Source organism: Rana temporaria, chromosome 1 (assembly GCF_905171775.1).
Source record: "Rana temporaria chromosome 1, aRanTem1.1, whole genome shotgun sequence".
NCBI classification, from domain to species: domain Eukaryota; kingdom Metazoa; phylum Chordata; class Amphibia; order Anura; family Ranidae; genus Rana; species Rana temporaria.
Window position 1 is genome coordinate 638,791,413 of NC_053489.1, and position 20,743 is coordinate 638,812,155.

The 20,743-nt window shown below is 43.3% G+C and overlaps 1 protein-coding gene across 1 annotated transcript in view; it reads left to right on the top strand.

The window, feature by feature from the left end:
- C1QTNF7 (C1q and TNF related 7) overlaps positions 1 to 20,448 on the top strand; it is a 142,058-nt gene extending 121,610 nt beyond the window's left edge. Inside the window, exons 2-3 of the mRNA XM_040335449.1 lie at positions 15,360 to 15,605; positions 19,583 to 20,448. Coding sequence (XP_040191383.1) covers positions 15,365 to 15,605; positions 19,583 to 20,214 — 873 coding nt within the window. The 5' untranslated portion in view covers positions 15,360 to 15,364 and the 3' untranslated portion in view covers positions 20,215 to 20,448. The remainder of the gene's footprint in view (positions 1 to 15,359; positions 15,606 to 19,582) is intronic.
- Positions 20,449 to 20,743: the final 295 nt, after the last annotated feature.

Sequence of the window (20,743 nt, forward strand, 5' to 3'; positions counted from 1 at the left end):
TATTCTGTCTTACGAATATTCTCACAACTCCAGTAACCTAATTGTTTTTAATATGAGACTCAGACTAGCATGCGAAAAACAAAAAAAACAAACGATCATTCGTCCAATATCCTCATTGTGTGTACGGCTTAAGGGGGCTTTCCTACAGGCACTCAGGCCAGTGGATGTGCCGTTTGTTTATACAGCTTGAGACGCCAGGTTCTGAATGCAGGCAGCTCATGTAAGTCTATGGGGATGCATGGGCTGAACAGAAACAGCCACTCATCCTAATTTGACAGGTGTGAGGATACGTAGCTCTGAACACAGACAATGTGCTTTCAGGGGCCAATCACCAGCATGACTGTCAAATTAGGATGTGTGGCTGTGACTATGCAGCTGCTATGTCCCCATAGACTTACACCTGATGCCTACAAGCAGCACCTGGCGACTCAAGCAGGTTAAACAAATGGCCCGTTTATGGTGTATGAGGCGCAGTGCTTGTGTGAATGAGGCCTGATGCTGAATTTGCAGCCTAATTACGTTTTTAATCTGTGTTGCTTACCCCCTGCTGATCGTAGCAGAGCAGGCAGATGACAAGTTGGTGCCTACACAGTATTTGCAGAGTGGATACGAACAGAGCCCTCTCTACTCTATGTGTGGGTGAGAGTAAATGGACTCCACTGTCCAGTTACACTCAGGTACCTCGGATCCGCTCTACCTAAACAGAAGAGGACTGAATCCAGATCAGACCCAAAGGTAGGTATATATAAACATGTGCTAATAATCATAAGCAGTATGCCTCTTAGTGAAGTCCACGACTAGCTCTGTTAACATTTGGAGTGATTCGAGGACACAGGGGGCCACCCCATTGCATGCCCGTTGCTACAGGACAGGCAAAACAAACAATTGCTTGGGGCCCCCCGAGCTGGCCTGGGGCCCCCAATTTCCCCTTCCCAGGCTGTAGCGTGGCCAAGCTCCTCTTCCTTCCTACCGGAGTCCTGTCAGTCCGGCAGGGTACCGCGCGTGGTACAGGAGATTCAGTTTCCTGTTCCTGGCCGGACTGACAGGAAGTGCACACTGAGTGCTCACTTCCTTTCAGTCCGGCCGGAAACACAGGAAACTGAATCTCCTGTACCGCGCGGTACCCGGCCCAGCCAGGGCACTATCTGTTAGAGGACTGGGGACCCATAATGATAGAACACCGGACTGACAGGAGGAAGAGGAGCTCGGCCACGCTACAGCAGCAGCCTACAGGGAAGAAGGGGAGGTGAGAATAGAAAAACATAGGGACTAGGGAGGAGGGGAGGAGTAAGAACATGGGTGTAAAAAATTAATGTAGCGCTAACGTAGGCTTTGGGTGCGGGTGGAGGGGGGGTGCTTGGGGGCCCCCATTTTGCTTGAGGCCCCCAAATTCCTTCAAATGGCCCTGCCCCATTGGAACTAAAGTACTCTAGTAGCAATTAGGGAGGTGCCCCAATGAACCCAATTTGGACATTTTCACTTAAGGGTGTACTCACTTTTGTTGCCTGCGGTTTAGACATTAATGGCTGTGTGTTGAGTTATTTTGAGGGGACAGAAAATGTATACTGTTATACAAGCTGTACACTCACTACTTTACATTGTAGCAATGTGTCATTTCTTCAGTGTTGTCAAATGAAAAGATAAAATAAAATATTTACAAAAATGTGAGGGGTGTCCTCACTTTTGTAAGATATGGTATATTGCTCCAGCTTGGACCAAAGTACGTATCTATATTCCATACCTGGCCTATCCCTGTAGAAGTGGAGAATCAATGTAGCAGCCACTGCTACTGCAGAGATCTTCACTGTTTTCCGGATCTCTTGCAAAGCAGCTGTACTACATCATAGTAACCACAGGTGGTCGTTCACTCGGCACTGGTGCCATTCAGAAAACACTTTGAATTTTGTCAGTGAATGCAAAGCATTCTCTGATTGGAAGAGATGGAGAGGCAGGGTTGTAACATCACAATCTCTACCTCCATAAAGTGGACTTGCATTGTGAGAAAGGGCAGTAAAGTTGAACCATTGTGCAAAGCAGTAAGTAGTAATTGTACTGTATATGCAATAAGTAATTATGGATGCCCCCATGTACATATACTGTATAATTACAAACTATTTAGGAAAATAATGTCTTAAAATCATTAAAAATGCGTTAATGTGGTTATTTGTATCCAGGTAGGGTTGCCAACTCATCCCTTTAAAACAGAACACATATTAAAGCGGTGGTTCACCCTAATAAATTTTTTTTTTTTTTATAGCATTAAATTAGGCATAGTAGCGCGAGCTACAGTATGCCTGTATTGATTTTTTTAGCCCCGTACTCACTGTGCAATCCTCTATAGAAGATTCCCACTCCCCGCGGGGAATGGGCGTTCCTATCAAGAGGGAGGATGATTGACGGCCGGCTCTGGCACGTCACGCTCCCTGAAGATAGCCGGAACAGGTCTCGGCTCTTCACGGCGCTATACGGCGCCTGTGCACAGACTATGCGCAGGCGCCGTGAAGTGCCAAGTCCTATTTCGGCTATTTCCGTCAATCATCCTCCCTCTTGATAGGAACGCCCATTCCCCGCGGGGAGTCGGAATCTTCACTATAGGATTGCACAGTGAGTACCAGGTTAAAAAAATCAATACAGGCATACTGTAGCTCGCGCTACTATGCCTAATTTAATGCTATAAAAAAAAAAATATATATTAGGGTGAACCACCGCTTTAATATGTGTTCTGTATCGCGCTACTATGCCTAATTTGCCTATGCCTAATTTAATGCTAAAATGTTGTTAGTGTGGGTGAACCACCGCTTTAATTACACAGGTTCTGTGGCTGATTAAGGAGGTAATTAAACTCACTTGGTGCCTTATTTGCATTAAATTAGCCTCAGAACCTGTGTAATTAATATGTGTTCTGTTTTAAAGGGATGAGTTGGCAACCCTATATCCAGGTGATCTCTGGTAACTGTGGGGCAGATTCACGTACAGCCGCGCAAAATTGTGCGGGCGTAACGTATCTGATTTACGTTACGCCTCCGCAACTTACATGGGCAAGTGCTGTATTCTCAAAGCACTTGCTCCGTAAGTTGCGGTGGCGTAGCGTAAATCACCCGGCGGAATTCAAATTCGGCGGGTAGGGGGCGTGTATCATTTAAATCAAGCGCATCCCCGCGCTGAAAGAACTGCGCATGCGCCGTCCGTAAAATATCCCAGTGTGCATTGCTCCAAATGACGTCACAAGGACGTCATTGGTTTCGACGTGAACGTAAATGACGTCCAGCCCCATTCACGGACGACTTACGCAAACGATGTAACTTTTTAAAATATGGACGCGTGAACGACGGCCATACTTAACATTGTTGCGCCGCACTTATGCCACCATATAGCAGGGGCAACATTACGCTGGGAAAAGTCTAATGTAAACGTCGTAACTTTACTGCGTCGGCCGCGCGTACGTTCGGGAATTCACTTATCTAGCTAATTTGCATACTCGACGCGGAATTCGACGGAAGCGCCACCTAGCGGGCAAAAAAAAAATTGCAGTTTAGATCCGACGGCGTAAGAGACTTACGCCTGTCGGATCTAATGGATATCTATGCGTAACTGATTCTAAGAATCAGTCGCATAGATACGACGGGTAAGATTAGGACTTACGACGGCGTACATGGCGCTGCGCCGTCGTAAGTCCTTTGAGAATCTGGGCCTGTCTGTTTAAACAAAAATTGGAAAAACGACACATTCCCTTTAATGCTGTTTCCAACTGTGATAAGGGCCACAACCTCCATCTTCAATTTTTTTTTTTACAAAAAATTGAATATTTTTGGTAAAAAGTATGTACAATGTGGGAAATGTTATGTCTGCCAAGCTGGGTGACCATGAAGCAGCAGCAGGACCATAAACTGTCAGTATTACCTGTTATACCTTTATCACTGCTTGAAGTCACTCGGTGTTGTTGGGTTTATATTCACATTTCTCATAATGGGCTATAAGAAAATGACTAGTATAATGTCATAATGAATAAATAGAAACCTGGAACAATGTGTTGGTGTGTGTGCCAGAACATTACTTGCTTTATAATTCACATTATATTTCAGTGTCCAAGAGATTTCATTATGTTTATATTATATTTTTTATAAAAGCAGGACCGCCCTGTGTGTTTGTTTTGTAGAAAATAAAACTTCTCATAAAATTGCCAATTCTCCCTTGATATATTTTAATTGTTTTATTCTAGTATAAAGTTGTCACACAAAGGGCTCCCATAGCCAACAAGGAAGGTGGGTGGGATGATGTCTAGAGATTGCTACTCTAACTGCTATATGATTCCCTTTTTACAGCAAAGCAACCCAAGGGAGGTCTTGAAATTTAATATGCACATAATATTGTAAGTTTTGAAATTTTTATCTCAAAATGGGGCAATCATTGGTCTTGATCAGTGTAGTCCAGATGTCCCCAACCTTCTTTAACTGCCCTAACCCCTCATATTCCACATTCCCCCTTCTTATCATCCAAATAATGAGACCACACCTGAATTTGGAGTATAAATGGCCATAGCAGCCTTTTTATTAACAAAATATAAAATAATTTCAAATTTTAACATATAACATCTGTAGCGACAACTTTCAATCACAGTCTATTGGTTTTTGACGGCACCCTGAACTTGAACACATATTCCACCACTACACTGCGGGACCTTTTACTCCATGATAGGCCTCCAGCCGTACCACACCAGCTCGGAGACAACCCCCTCCCTGCAGTGCAACCCTTACCATGATAGGCCTCCAGCCGTTCCACACCAGCTCAGAGACAACCCCCTTCCCGCAGTGCAACCATTACCATGATAGGCCTCCAGCCGTACCACACCAGCTCGGAGACAACCCCCTTACCTCAGTGCAACCATTACCATGATAGACCTCTAGCCGTTCTACAATAGCTCGGAGACAACCCCCTTCCCGCAATGCAACCATTACCATGATAGGACTCCAGCCTTACCACACCAGCTCGGAGACAACCCCTTTCCCGCAGTGCAACCATTACCATGATAGACCTTCAGCCGTTCCACACCAGCTCGGAGACAACCCCCTTCCCGCAATGCAACCATTACCATGATAGGCCTCCAGCCATACCACACCAGCTCGGAGACAATCCCTTCCTGCGTTGCAACCATTACCGTATTCCAGCTAACCGTTCTACTTGAATAAACCAGAGGGGCACATACTACCGATGAGCCGCCCAACACTACCATCTCGTATTTTTATTGCTACTATCAAAGACCAACAAACACCGCCATTACTCTGCTATGACGAACCCTATTCCACTGCACCTGAAATAAAAGAAAACAAACAAACACAAAACCACAACACAGGGAGGGTGGGGGACAAATCACTTCCTCCTTTCTTTCCCCAGCCTCTGCTGCCCGGAAGTCCCGCCTCCTCCTTAAATACTGCCCATCCCACTCAGACTCTTCACTCCGTATCCTCCCCCTCCTTGTACCTCACCTGTTTAATCCTTTTGTTGTCTCCCCTTTACACACCGTCATGTCCAGCCCTGCACTACTTTTCCCTTTTCTCTTTTCCGTTCCGGCCTCACTTTCCTCACAGATATAAATTCCTTTTTCCTTCAAAAAAACTACATTCAGCCAAGTTGGCTCTCACTTGCAGCACTGCTGCTCTGGCCTTACACTCCAGGCCCTTGTCTGTTTCCTACAGACTTTCACTGACCACCTTGGTGCACACAGCTAGCAGCCTCTTGCTGCACTGGCTCCCCCGTGGAGCCCTCCTGACTCCTGGGGCAGACTTCCTGTCTGCCGGGGTGGAGCCCAGAACTATGGTCAGGTTACTACTAAAAGCCCAGCACACACCTGATCAATCAGTAAGCTGGCTGTTTTCAAAATCAGGACCCAGGACTGGGGATTTCATCCCACCCGGATTTCTCCGAAATCCCCAGACTCCAGGTCCCAAAGTGGACTTTTCTAAGAAAGGAGGAAACTGAAATGCTAGTTTCCTCTATATTTTACAAGCTCCTGGAGCCCCTCAACCCGTCTGGTTGATAATTCTTCACAACCTCCTTCTAGACCCTGGCAGGGCAACGCTCTGCCACAACTCATTCTCCTAATTATTCCCCTGCATCCAAGTGTTTTGTTCTGTTTTTTTAAATATATTTCATGATGTCAGTTGAATGAATTAGAGGGCACTGGACTCTGATGACTGCTAAAGCTACAATGACAAAGGATCTCAGTAATAATGCTTTCATTAGGAAATACTATAATGGCTGTAGGTTTGTCCAATTTGATCTCTTATAAGATAGATTATCTCAAAGATATGTTTGGAAGTCACCAACGGTTTAGTGGTTGTAGCACCCCTTCTTCAGGCTCCAGACCCAGGCCACGGGACAGAAACGGCACTTCTCAAAATATGGGATGATGCCGTCGAAGCAGCAGATGACGTAGAATCATGTCTCCTGGTGCTGCTGGACCTCAGTGCAGCTTTCGACACAGTAGACCACAAAACCCTGGTCACTCGTCTCACAGAAGTAGCCGGAGTCGCAGACTCTGACCTACCCTAGAGAATCGATCCCAGACAGTGAAACTAGGAGCCTTCACTTCGGAAGCACACACAATTACATGCGGAGTCCCTCAAGGATCACCCCTGTCACCCGTGCTCTTCAACATTTACCTCTGCCTACTCCTCAAAATCATCAGCAAACAGGACCTGCTCTATCACTCCTACACTGATGACACTCAACTCTACCTTCGCATCACCAAAAAAAAAGACCAATACCACGCACTAGAAAATTGCCTTTACTGAGAGATAATTGGATGACGGAGAGCTCCCTCAAACTTAATGGTTTCAAAACAGAACTTCTCTTTCTCCACGCAAACCGAAAGAAAACCCCTGGGACAACAGGCACCCCACCCACCATCCTTGGACAAACCATCACCCCAAGCAGGAACATCAAAAGAGTCATCTTTGACTCAGAAATGACTATGAACATGACATGACATGACATGACTATGGACGTACAAATAGGATCAGTAGTCAGCGGATCTCACTTTCTTCTCCACTTGCTGCGTAGACTCATCCCCTTCATCCTGGAAGAGGACACAGCAGTAGTAGTTGGAACAATCGTCAATTCCCTACTCGACTACGCAAACTCCCTCTACCTTGGGCTATCGAAATACTAGATTTCTCGTCTACAAGTCGTCCAGAACACAGCAGCCAGACTGGTAACGGGAAGAAAATCCTGGGAATCAATCACCCCATCCCTGAGGACTCTCCATTGGCTAGCCATAAAGGATCGGGTTACGTTCAAGACCCTCTGCCTCACCCAAAAATGCACACAAGGAAATGCGCCTCAATACTTATGCGAGAAAATAAAACACTACACCCCTAATCGCGCCCTCCAATGAACTAACAAAAACCTCCTCCACATCCCCAAGGCCCACTACAAATCTAAAGGAGAACGAAGATTCGCAGTCCAAGGACTACGGCTGTGGAATGCTCTACCCACGGACATCCGCATGGAAGAAAACCATCGGGCCTTCAGGAAAAAACTTAAGACCCACCTCCTCTAAAGAATCTGGACAACATTGGGCACCAAGTGCCTTGATGCGATTTAGTTAGCATTGCTAGCGCTATATAAGTTACTCACTCACTCACTGGTTGACTGAAGTTTCTTCAATATTCGACTTTCATTTTTATTATGTCTTGCACAGAGAGGCCACATAAAGTTTTGACTCATGATCTTGTCTCTGATTTTTGTACTGATCAGCTTGGCTTGTATGGTAATTTGGAGATAGGTGAAATAAAATAATGTAAAAGAAAAAATAAATACATAGTATACTAAGTACTGTCATTACATGAATTAACTAAATACAATGATCATCAAGTCTCCTCGTTTTAAAATAAAGGAAGTAAAGAAAACCTGATTGCCAGGCCTAGCCTAATTAAGGGTTATCAGTTCATTCAAAGAGTCCAAAATGTAGCTTTAGATTGCCAGGCTCAAGTGTAAGCATATTCCAAAAATAGTTTTAATTCATAGTTTAGCAGTGGCAGTACTACCCCAAGGTTAAGGTTGCCCTTTCCCATCCTCAGAGCATGGTGAGCAGGTGCTGTCAGGGGTTCAGGAGGTGATCCTGCTGTCACCTGAACGCCTGTTTTTATCATCCTCTGACTGCCTGTTTAAAAGAGGTCTTATGCCGCGTACACACGATTGTTTTTCAGCTTGTAAAAAATGAATTTTTTTGTATGTCATTAAAAACTATTGTGTGTGGGCTTCAGAGCATTTTTCGGGTTCTAAAAAATGGCCCAAATTTTTTTCCAACATGCTCTATTTTTTCACAACGTTTTTAAGGTTGTAAAAAATGGTCGTGGGCAGGCTTTAACGACCTGAAAAATCCGCGCATGCTCAGAAGCAAGTTATGAGACGGGAGCACTCGTTCTGGTAAAACTACCGTTTATAATAGAGTTAGCACATTCATCACGCTTTAACAGATAGAAAAGCGCAAATCGTCTTTTACTAACACAAAATCAGCTAAAGCAGCCCAAAGGGTGGCGCCATCCAAATGGAACTTCCCCTTTATAGTGCCGTCGTACGTGTTGTATGTCACCGCGCTTTGCTAGAGCATTTTTTTTTCACGATCATGTGTGGGCAAGGCCGTTTTAATGATCGGGTTGAAAAAAACGTTGTTTTTACTAGACCCTGAAAAACATCATTTTTTACAACCTGAAAACGATCGTGTGTACGCGGCATAACAATTGTAGCAATGACCACCTGTGTCCCAACTAAACGGATTCTAACACAAAGCCAGCTTACTTTCAAAACATTTCAATCACATATTTAGTTATACATCAGTTATTGGCAGCACATTAGAGTTCCCATCTTGTTTCCTTCCTTTACAACAGATGTTTTTATTTCTATTTTTGTTTGGATGGCTGTTTTCTTGGGTTCATTGTCTTTAATAAATTTATAATTTTTCTGATTAAAAATAAACTTCCGTTTGTATAACAATAAAGCAGGATATAACTTTTATTTCCTAGCCCCCATTTGGTGCACAGACGTCCAAAAGTGGGAGTGGCTTCTGTACTGAATAATTTTTGGAACGTGCATCAAAGAATGCAGTTACGGTAGATCAGTGGTCGTCCTTGTGTCTTAAGTCTGTTGTGATCGGACAACTTCCACATGTTTTTCTATTTCAGATTATGTTCAACACAGATGGTAAATTATGTGTTTGGAAAAGACCCAGGTATTTTATGGAGCCATTGAATAGAGTTGTAGTATGAGAAATGTATGTTCAGGCCAGGGCTGTTGGATGCTATGGTTTAAGTCAGGGGTCTCCAAACATTCTAAACAAAGGGCCAGTTTATTGTCCTTCAGACTCTAGGAGGGCCGGACTATGGGCAGTAAGAGTGGAAATTTTCCTGGCATCAGTGGGAGTAAGCATTGCCACATTTGGTATTAGGGGGAGGAACAGTGCCCAGTCCTTGGTATCATACAGAGGAATAGTACCCCATTTTTGGTGTCAGTGGAAGAAATGATGCCCCATTGTTGGTGGCAGAATAGTGTTTTGTATCAGTGGGTGGAATAGTGCCCAAAAGGCCAGAAAAGGGCGAGCAGAGGGCCACATCCGGCCCTTGGGCCGCAGTTTGGAGACCACTGGTTTAAGTGTTAACTTTATGTCTTAACCACTTAAGCCCCGGACCAATATGCTGCTAAATGCCCAAAGGCGTTTTTACAATTCGGCACTGCGTCGCTTTAACAGACAATTGCGCGCTCGTGCGACGTGGCTCCCAAACAAAATTGGCGTCCTTTTTTCCCCACAAATAGAGCTTTCTTTTGGTGGTATTTGATCACCTCTGCGGTTTTTATTTTTTGCGCTATAAACAAAAATAGAGCGACAATTTTGAAAAAAATGCAATATTTTTTACTTTTTGCTATAATAAATATCCCCCAAAAAATATATAAAAAAAATTTTCCTCAGTTTAGGCCGATACGTATTCTTCTACCTATTTTTTTTCTCGGCTCGTCGTAGTGTTGTAGATAACCGCGTTCTTGATGTTTGGAATTTCAGACATTTGTGTGACTGTGTGTATGCAACACAAGTTTGAGCCAACATTCATTAGTAAAGAAATCCATGGTTTTGTTGTCGGAATTTCCGATTTTGTGTACGTGGCATTAGACCCTTAAATCTTTGCACAGTCATTGTGCAGTACCAGTAAGTAGGAGGCAAAGCCTGCATATGAAATAAGCAATATTGAATGCCCAATGGATTGAACACATGTGGTCAACTATAATACATACTGAGAAACAAAATAATAATTAATAAGGCTATTTACATTAAGATGATCATATATTAAATCTACTGTGTGTGTATATATATATATATATATATATATATATATATATATATATATATATATATACACAGTATAAATATATATATATATATAACATTAATTCAACCATTCATTAACAGATGTAAGGATTTTCATTTCTAAACAGATGTATGAATTTTGGGCCAGATTCACAAAGGTTAGCGGATCTTTAGATCCATGTAACCTATGTGAATTAAGATCCGCCCTCGCAAGTTTGTGAGGAAAGTGTCAAATTCACAACACACTTACCTCCAAACTTGCGACGGCGGATCCTAACTCCCCCAGCGGAATTCAAATTCCGCGGCTAGGGGAGTGTCATATTTAAATCAGGCGCGCTCCCGCGCCGATTTAAATACGCATGCGTCGTCCGGGGAATTTCCCGGCGTGCATTGCTCCCACTGACGTCAATAGGACGTCAGTGGTTGCGACGTGAGCGGGACTTGCGACGCGTTGTATTCGTGAATCGGCGTACGCAAACGACGTAGGAAAATTCAAAATCGACGCGGGAACGACGGCCATACTTAACAATACTTACCCCTGCTTTTAGAAAGGGTAAGTATACGACGGAAAACCGCTACGGAAACGACGTAAGAACACAGCGTCGGGTCCGCGTACGTTCGTGAATTTCGCGTATCTCGCTGATTTACATATTATTCAGTGTAAATCAGCGGGAACGCTCCCGGCGCCATTTTTAAATCAAAAAAAAGATCCGACAGTGTAACACAGTGTGACACTGTCGGATCTCAGCCCTATCTATGCGTAACTGGTTCTATGAATCAGGTGCATAGATAGGACCAGAAAAAATCCGAGATACGATGGTGTATCTGAGATACTCCATCGTATCTCTTTTGTGAATCTGGCCCTTTGTATATTAAAGGAGTTGTAAAGGAAAACATTTTCACCTTAATGCAATCTATGCATTAAGGTGAAAAAACATCTGATGTTGCCGCCCCCCCCCCCCCCCCCCCGAGCCTCCGTTTTACTTACCTGACCCCTCAAAGTCCCGCGCTCGGTCCCGAGATGCTCTCCGCCGCTCAGCCTGGCCGCTGATTGGCTAGAGCGGATGGATTGAGAGCAGGGCAGCCATTGGCTGGCACTGCTGTCAATCACATCCAGTGATGCGGCGCGAAGAGGGGCAGGGCCGAGTGATACAGTGAGCGGCTATGGCGGCTCGCTGTATCACGGGAGCGCGCCCGCAAGGACTCATCACCATGCAAGCTCTCTTGCATGAATGTGGTGAGTTCTTGCGGGGAGGACCAGAGACAGCCGCCGAGGGACCCCAGAAGACGCGGATCGGGGCCACTCTGTGCAAAACTAACTGCACGGTGGAGGTAAGTATAACATGTTTGTAATTTTAAAGGACAAACATTTTTTCCTTTGTTAACCCTTTAAGGTTGCAGAGAATTATATAAAGTGGTTGTAAAGGCTCCAGGTTTTTAACCTTCATGCATTCTACGTGTGCAGCTGCCCCCCCCTCCATACTTACCTGAGCCCAATGACGATCCAGTGATGTGCATCAGAGCCTCAGCTCTCCGGGGACTCTCCCTCCTCATTGACTGAGAATCACATTCACAGCCAGTGAGCCAATGAGGAGAAAGGGTGTGTGACTGAACACGCAGAGCAGTGGCTCGGGAGTGAGCCTGCTTGGGTGACACCATAGTAAGCTGCTTGCTCTGGGGGCACTCCGCAGGAGGATCAGGTCAGGAGCATGATGGGGGACACGAGTAGAGGAGGATCAGGTTTGCTCTGTGCACAGAGCAGTGTTTGTTATTTATTTTTTAAAGAATTGCCTTTAATATCACTTTAAGGTGTATTGAATAGAATGTTTGTTTTATTTTCTTATTCAATTAATTAAACATTAGCATTATATTTTCTTTTACACAGTTAAATATTTTAACAGGTACAGAGAGCAGCACTTATTTTACAGCATCTGAACGCAAATTATTACCTATTATGTAGCGAATAATTTATTCAAGTAGTCTTGTTAAGAAGATATATGTAAATATGTAACCCCAAATCTAATGTTTACTATGTTTCGTATTACACCCTAATGTATGCTGCTTTCTTTAAACAAATATTTTTTGTGAATCTGTTGCAAAGTTCCTTACTTCCCTGCATGTTATGGTTTGTAGACAGAAGCCAGTGTAGAACAGTACCTGTGTAAACAATAGATAGATAGATAGATTATATTACCAAAAGTTTTGGGACACCTGCCTTAACACACACATGAACTTTAATGGCATCCCAGTCTTAGGTTTAGAAGTGTGTCTATGGAACTGTTTGACCATTCTTCCAGAAATGCATTTGTGAGGTCAGGCACTGATGTGGAGGAGAAGGTCTGGCTCACATTCTGCGCTCATTCATCCCCCGAAACTCGCCAAATGTCTTTATGGACCTTGCTTTGCACACTGGTAAGCAGCCATGTTGGAACAGAAAGGGTCTGTTTCCACAAAGTTGGGAGCATGAAATTTTCCAAAATGTCTTGGTATGCTGACACCTTACGAGTTCCTTTCACTGGAACTAAGGGGCCAAGCCCGACCCCCAGGGGTCAAGTCCTGGGTAAAAAAGTGTGGGAACTCCCACCCAAGATCCACTCCCCCACTAAAAAAAAAAAAATTATACGCTCATATGCATAATTACTAAACCGCATGTTTTTTCTAGAAGCAAGTTCTTTCTAAATCCTGCGGTAACTCATGGAAGACCTCCACAATGTCTCCTGGGAACAATGACAAAAGCTCCCAGGAGACATTGCGGCATCGAGGAAGTGACGGAATACCCGCACACTACCCGATGAATCCATATACAGGAAGGGGCCAGTAACATAAAGGATTACTAAGGTTCGCCTGCCCCTGACAGTGACTGGAGCTGGGCATCGCCGCTTAGTGAAGGATTGGCTCGGGCGGCTCGGCTGCTCTCAGCTGCTCTAGTCCTTCAAAGGGAACTGAGTTCCTGCTGTGAAAAAAGTGCAGGAACTCCGTTCCCACGCGTTCCCGCAGGACTTGAGCCCTGCCGACCCCCACACCATAATCCTCCCTCCACCAAATGATTTGGACCAGTGCACAAAGCAAGACATGGATGAGCGAGTTTGGGGTGGAGGAACTTGATTGGCCTGCATAGAGTCCTGACCTTAACCCGATAGAACACCTTTGGGATGAAATAGAGCACAGATTGCAAGACAGGCTTTCTAATCCACAATAGTGCCTGCCCTTACAAATGCGCTTCTGGAAGAATGGTCAAACATTCCTATAGACACACTCCTAAACCTTGTGGACAACCTTCCCAGAAGAGTTGAAGCTGTTATAGCTGAAAAGAGTGGGCCAGCTCAATATTGAACACTACGTATTAAGACTGGGATGTTAATAAAGTTCATGTGCGTGTAAAGGCAGATGTCCCAATACTTTTGGTAATATAGTGTAGATAGATAGATATATATAATGTTATCAGTCTACCATGTGAGCTCTCTTAGTTGGGCTGGCAATCCGATACACCTGGTAGGCAGCCCAACAGTCAACAAACTATAGGGATGTGGCACTAAACTAACCCAATACATAATGGACAAACTGCCTGGATGGCATTGCTGTTCCTTACTAAGAGGCAGTGGTTTAGTGTTTTCAGACTAAAACAGTGCTATTACTGGCCGAATATCCAGGTAAGAGTCATAAATAAAAATGTTCTTAAGATAACTGTATACCATGCCATGGTGCCAAAAATAACTGAAAAATATATTTTGGGTTTGCATGCAGATTGATACTCAAAGGTCCACTCAGAGAACAGTTGCATTGGTTTATAGAATGCTTTAGGGGCTCATCGATTGATTTCACTTATTGCCAGGAGTTGATCATTAAAGTATAGAAGTGGGTTTTCTCTTGCAAATCAAGTTAGGTTGGACTTGATGGACTTGTGTCTTTTTTCAACCTCACCTTACTATGTAACTATGTAACTATGTAACTATGTAAGTTAAAGGGTCACTAAAGGAAACATTTTTTTTAACTAAATAGCTTCCTTTACCTTACTGCAGTACTGGTTTCATGTCCTCATTGCTTGTTTTTGCTTTGATGTTGCTGTAAAACTGCTGTGATCTCCACACTTCCTGGTTGTCTGGCTCCTTATAACCATCATACTGGGAGCTTTTCACGGTGGTCTAAGCTGTCATTACTGTGTGTCTAAAACTTAAAGCGGTGGTTCACCCTGCAGAACAACATTTTACCATACAATTCGGCATTGTAGCGCGAGCTACAGTATGCCGGTCTTAATTTTTTTATCGCCGTACTCACAGTGTAATCGTACATAGTAGATTCTGACTGCCCGCGGGGAATGGGCGTTCCTTTCAAGAGGGAGGGTGATTGATGGCCGGCTCTGGCACGTCACGCTCCCCGAAGACAGCCGGAGTAAGTCTCGGCTCTTCACGGCGCCTGCGCACAGACTATGCGCAGGCGCCGTGAAGAGCCAAGCCTATTTCGGCTATTTCCGGAGAAGCGTGACGCGCCAGAGCCGGCCGTCAATCACCTTCCGTCTGGATTGGAACGCCCATTCCCCGGAATCTACTATGTACGATTACACTGTGAGTACGGCGATAAAAAAATTAAGACCGGCATACTGTAGCTCGCGCTACAATGCCGAATTTTAGGCTAGAAGAAAAAAAAAAAAAATTATTTTATAGGGTGAACCCCCGCTTTAACAGAACCAATCAGATTCATTTTAAAAACAAAACACTGCCCTGGATTTGTTTGTTTTTGTTCTGTGTGTCTCTTTACTTCACATAAACATGAAACCAGTTTAAAAACTAAAGTGAAACTAGAGGCACATTATATGGTTGATTTTTATCTATTTTTAATTATTTTTAAAAGGAATCAGTTAACTTTTATGTCTCTATACCCTGTAAACAGTCATTTCAGCAAAACATTTTTTTTCCTTTAGTGATCCTTTAAATTAAGCTGTTAACTTTTTTTGTTTTAAAGTTTATTAGTACGTGAAAAATATAACAGAATATTTTTCCTGCAGGGTCGATGATGCTTATTTTGCTGTACATTACAAGTTTTGTTCTTTGTGCCAGTGGACAACCATTGAACAAAAAACTGAAAGGAGATCACCAGAACATAAGGTATGTCTGTAGCATACCAGGATTGCCAGGGTCTCCGGGATCCCCTGGGGCAAATGGATTAGCTGGGCCACATGGACGGATTGGCCTTCCGGGAAGAGATGGGAGAGATGGCAGGAAAGGAGAAAAGGGTGAAAAGGGCATCACAGGTAAAGAACATCTGCTTGTTGTTGCTGAAATAATATCAGGGAACATTCTATAAATATTAGTACACGTATATTTAAGGGGGACACAGCAGGGGGATTGGTTTTTCCAATGGCAAATACACTGTTCACTTTGCAAGGAACCTTCCTTCTAGCTTAGTGGGATGCTGGAATGATCGTTCATGTGCAACCAAAAATACTGTTATTTTTAATTGGGTATTGAGGTTTCACTACATTCACTAATCTAAAGGTTATTTTTTGTAAAGGTCCTACAATGGCTGGACTGCCAGTAGATAAAGGGAAAGAGATGGGCGCACACCACAATGAGATCAAAGCATAAAAAATCCTTTTATTTGTCACCGTGCCAAACCAAAAGACAGGAACACTTTTTGTCTTTTAGTCTGTTACGGTGACAAATAATAGTTTTTTTTATGCTTTGATTCATAGTTCGTCAGGTTGAAAAAAGACACAAGTCCATTAAAGCGGGAGTTCACCCGAAAAAAAAAAAATTAACCTTAGATTGATGCTCATTTTGTCAAGGGGAATCGGGTATTTTTTTTTAAATCAAAGCAGTACTTACCGTTTTAGAGATAGATCTTCTCTGCCGCTTCCGGGTATGGTCTTCGGGACTGGGCATCCTATTTGATTGACAGGCTTCCGACAGGCTTCCGACGGTCGCATACATCGCGCCACGAGTAGCCGAAAGAAGCCGAATGTCGGTGCGGCTCTATACGGCTCCTGCGCACCGACGTTCGGCTACTTTCGGAAAATCGTGACGCGATAGATGCGACCGTCGGAAGCATGTCGGAAGCCTGTCAATTAAATGAGAACGCCCGGAAGCGGCGGAGAAGATCTCTCTCTAAAACGGTAAGTACTGCTTCGATTTTAAAAAAAAACACCCAATTCCCCTTGACAAAACGAGCCTCAATCTAATGTTAAAAATTAACTTTTTGGGTGAACCTCAGCTTTAAGTTCAACCATAAGAAATAAAATAATAATAATATCATACAATCACATATACCCAATTCTATACTCACAGTTGATCCAGAGGAAGGCAGAAAACCCCAGCAGAGCATGATCCAATTTGCTACAGCAGGGGAAAAAATTCCTTCCTGATCCCCCATGAGGCAATCAGATGTTCCCCAGATCAACTTTACCTATAAATGTTAGAACCCAGTTATATTATGTACATTTAGAAAAGAACCCAGGCCTTTCTTAAAGAAATCTACTGAGCTGGCCAGCACCACCTCTGCAGGGAGTCTATTCCACATTTTCACAGCTCTTACTGTGAAGAAACCTTTCCGTATTTGGAGGTGAAATCTCTTTTCCTCTAGACGTAAAGAGTGCCCCCTTGTCCTCAGTGTTGACCGTAAAGTGAATAACTCAACACCAAGTTCACTATATGGACCCCTTATATATTTGTACATGTTGATCATATCCCCCCTTAATCTCCTCTTTCAAGAGTGAATAAATTTAGTTCCTCTAATCTTTTCTCATAGCTGAGCTCCTCCATGCCTCGTATCAGTTTGGTCGCCCTTCTCTGCACTTTCTCCAGTTCCCTGATATCCTTTTTGAGAACTGGAGCCCAAAACTGAACTGCATATTCCAGATGAGGTCTTACTAATGATTTGTATAGGGGCAAAATGATATCTCTCTCACAATTCCATTGTGGTGTATGGCCATCTTTTTCCCTTTATCTACATATCAACGATGGTGAGCCGGGGCAAGCACCTACAGCAGTTAGCAGATCATTACTTGCCTGAGCGGTGTGCACTCTATGTTTGGACCGCCAATAGGATTGCCTCTTTTAGCACATTTCACCTAACCATGGCTTAGGAGTAGAGATCTACGACTAAGCCCTGATAGGGTTAAATGCATTGGTGGGGGGGGGGGTGCGTCCTAAGGCAGTGACAGTCATTGCCATTTTTGTGGATGGTTAGCACAGTAAATGTGGATGCGTGTGATCAATGCGGTATTTGGTGGCTCTTCTTTATACTCTAGTAAAATCAGTGGGTGGAATCGCCACGATTCGGCCTGCAATTCCTAAGTGCTCACGCATGTTTGGGTGCCATTCATTTTTGATAGCATCTTAAACACCTTGCGGTTTTGCCACGATAAATTAAGCAGCAATTCTGGGAAAACTGCATCGCACAAAGCTTTTTGCCCAAAATAAGCTCATGGCACCCAAACATGTGTGGTGCATTTTACCACTATTGCATTCCAATTTGGAGTGGCAGACAGAATCAAAAAGTTCAGCCTGCGATCCCAAATCACCAGATTTGAACGGGGCCTAACTCTACCTTAGTCTCTAACATGTGTTTATTTTGTGTTTGTGTCCCAGTTGGAGACTTCGTGACCATTACCTTTGTGCAATGGACACAGGTGGCACTAACTATCTGACATAGGCTCTTATGCTGCGTAGTGTTGAGCGGAATACGCCATATTCGATTTCGCGATATATCACGAATATATAGCCGAATATTCGTGAAATATTCGCTAAAATCGAATATTCGTGATATTTAAAAAAAAAAAAAATTGCGAAATTTCGCTAATGCAAATTTATTGCGAACATTTTGCGATTTTTTTTTTTTTTCTGATTGGCTCTGATGCAAAAGAAGGGCGGAGAAAGTATTCTCGAATATTCGGAAATCGAATATTCGGAATATTTTATCAAAAAAAAAAATGTTGTGAAATATTTTGACAACTGTGGTAGGAGAACTCTGATTGGCTCTGATGCAAAAGAAGGGTGGAGAAAGTATTTGCGAATATTCGGAAATCGAAAATTCGCGAATACTTTCTCCACCCTTTTTTTGCATCAGAGCCAATCAGAGTTGTCAAAATCTCGCAATCAATTTCGCATTTGCATTAGCGAAATTTCGATAAAATATCACCAATATTCGATTTCAGAATATTCGCGAATACTTTCTCCGCCCTTCTTTTGCATCAGAGCCAATCAGAGTTCTCCTACCACAGTTGTCAAAATATTTCACAACATTTTTTTTTTGATAAAATATTCCGAATATTCGATTTCCGAATATTCGAGAATACTTTCTCCGCCCTTCTTTTGCATCAGAGCCAATCAGAAAAAAAAAAAATTCGCAAAATGTTCGCAATAAATTCGCATTAGCGAAATTTCGCAATTTTTTTTTTATATTCGGAATAGCGAATATTGGCCGCGAAATTCGAGATATTCGCGAATACTCGAATATGCCATATTCGAGCCGAATATTCGCAATACGAATATTCGTGAGCAACACTAATGCTGCGTACACACGGTCAGAAATTCCGCCAGCAAAAGTCCGATGTGAGCTTTTAGTCGGAAATTCTGACTGTGTGTATGCTCCATTGGACTTTTGCTGTCAGAATTTCCGCCAGCAAAAGATTGAAAGCAGGTGCTCAATTTTTCCGACGGGAAAAATTCTGATCGAAAATTCCGATCGTCTGTAGCAATTCCGACGCGCAAAAATTCAGAGGCATGCTCCGAAACAATTCGACAGATGTTTGGAAGCATTGAACTTCATTTTCTCGGCTCTTTGTAGGGTTGTACGTCACCGCGTTCTTGACAGTCGAAAGTTCAGAGAACTTTTGTGTGATCATGTGTATGCAAGCCAAGCTTGAGAGGAATTCCTTCAGAAAAAACTTCCAAGGTTTTCCCGACAGAAAATCTAATCGTGTGTACAAGGCATTACTCGTCCCGCCCTATCCAAAATGCTTTGGCTGTGGATGAACACTAACAATAAACATGTATATCTTCTCAAAAATGTACTAAAATTAAAAAATTTACTAAAACCTACTTTTTTATAAACTACGTAAATTATAAATAAACATCAGACATTATAGTTTTTAGTCTGGTACACTGTGAACATATTTCTTATTCCATAATCAGAAGGCATTTAGTTTTATTTTCTTTGTTTTAGTGTCAGTTGCTGATGGTGAACTGGTAAACCCATTCCTAATGAACAATTTTGATATTTATGTTAAAGGTTTGCGAGGAAAAACAGGACGACTGGGACCTATTGGTGAAAAGGGTGATCAAGGAGAGCCTGGTAAAAGAGGACCCAACGGTTCACTGGGAGACACGGGGGAAATTGGGCCTTATGGACCTGCTGGACCCAAGGGTGATAAAGGCTTACGGGGAGATCTGGGAGAAGCTGGTGTGTGCAAGTGTGGAAATATTGTGCTTAAATCTGCTTTTTCAGTTGGGATCACTACCAGCTACCCACAAGAAAGACTTCCAATCGTATTTAACAAAGTAATCTTTAATGAAGCAGAGCACTACAACCCATCCACCGGGAAGTTCATTTGTGCTATCCCTGGAATTTATTATTTCTCTTATGACATCACTCTTGCAAACAAGCACCTGGCTATCACCCTTGTACAAAATGGAGAGTACAAAATAAAGACATTTGATGCCAACACGGGAAATCATGATGTTGCCTCAGGCTCAACACTTCTTTACCTAAAGCCAGAAGATGAAGTCTGGCTTGAGATTTTTTATACAGATCAGAACGGTTTGTTTTCAGACCCCAGCTGGGCAGACAGTTTGTTTTCGGGATTTCTTTTATATGCAGATACTGATTATCTAAATGCTTTGTCCGATGACGATGACTTATGATGCAGCTTAAATTCCAAACACAGTCCCGATTGTTTTATGAAACTTGAATGCAAGTCAGATCCTGTTAAAAAGTCTATGGATTTTGCTGGAAGGAAGGTTTGCCTCAATTCCTTTAAAGGGAACAATGCCATTGCCAACTTTTTTTAAAAGCTGGAATTTCCCAAGTTATAATTGTGAAACAAGTGTGCACCCAGCTACGTCAGAAATCCCACCTGCATACTGGATCAGTGACATTCTAAGACGTGAAGCCAAAGTCACTGGGCCAGATTCTTGTACATCCGCGTAAAATTGTGCGGGCGTAACGTATCTGAATTACGTTACGCCTCCGCAACTTACACGGGCAAGTGCTGTATTCTGACCGTAAGTTGCGGCGGTGTAGCGTAAATCGGCCGGCGTAAGCCCGCCTAATTCAAATCTGGATCAGGGGGGCGTGTTTTATGTAAAAGTACTGTGACCCGACGTGAGTGACGTTTTTCTTGAACGGCGCATGCGCCGTCCGTGGAATTTCCCAGTGTGCATTGCTCCAAAG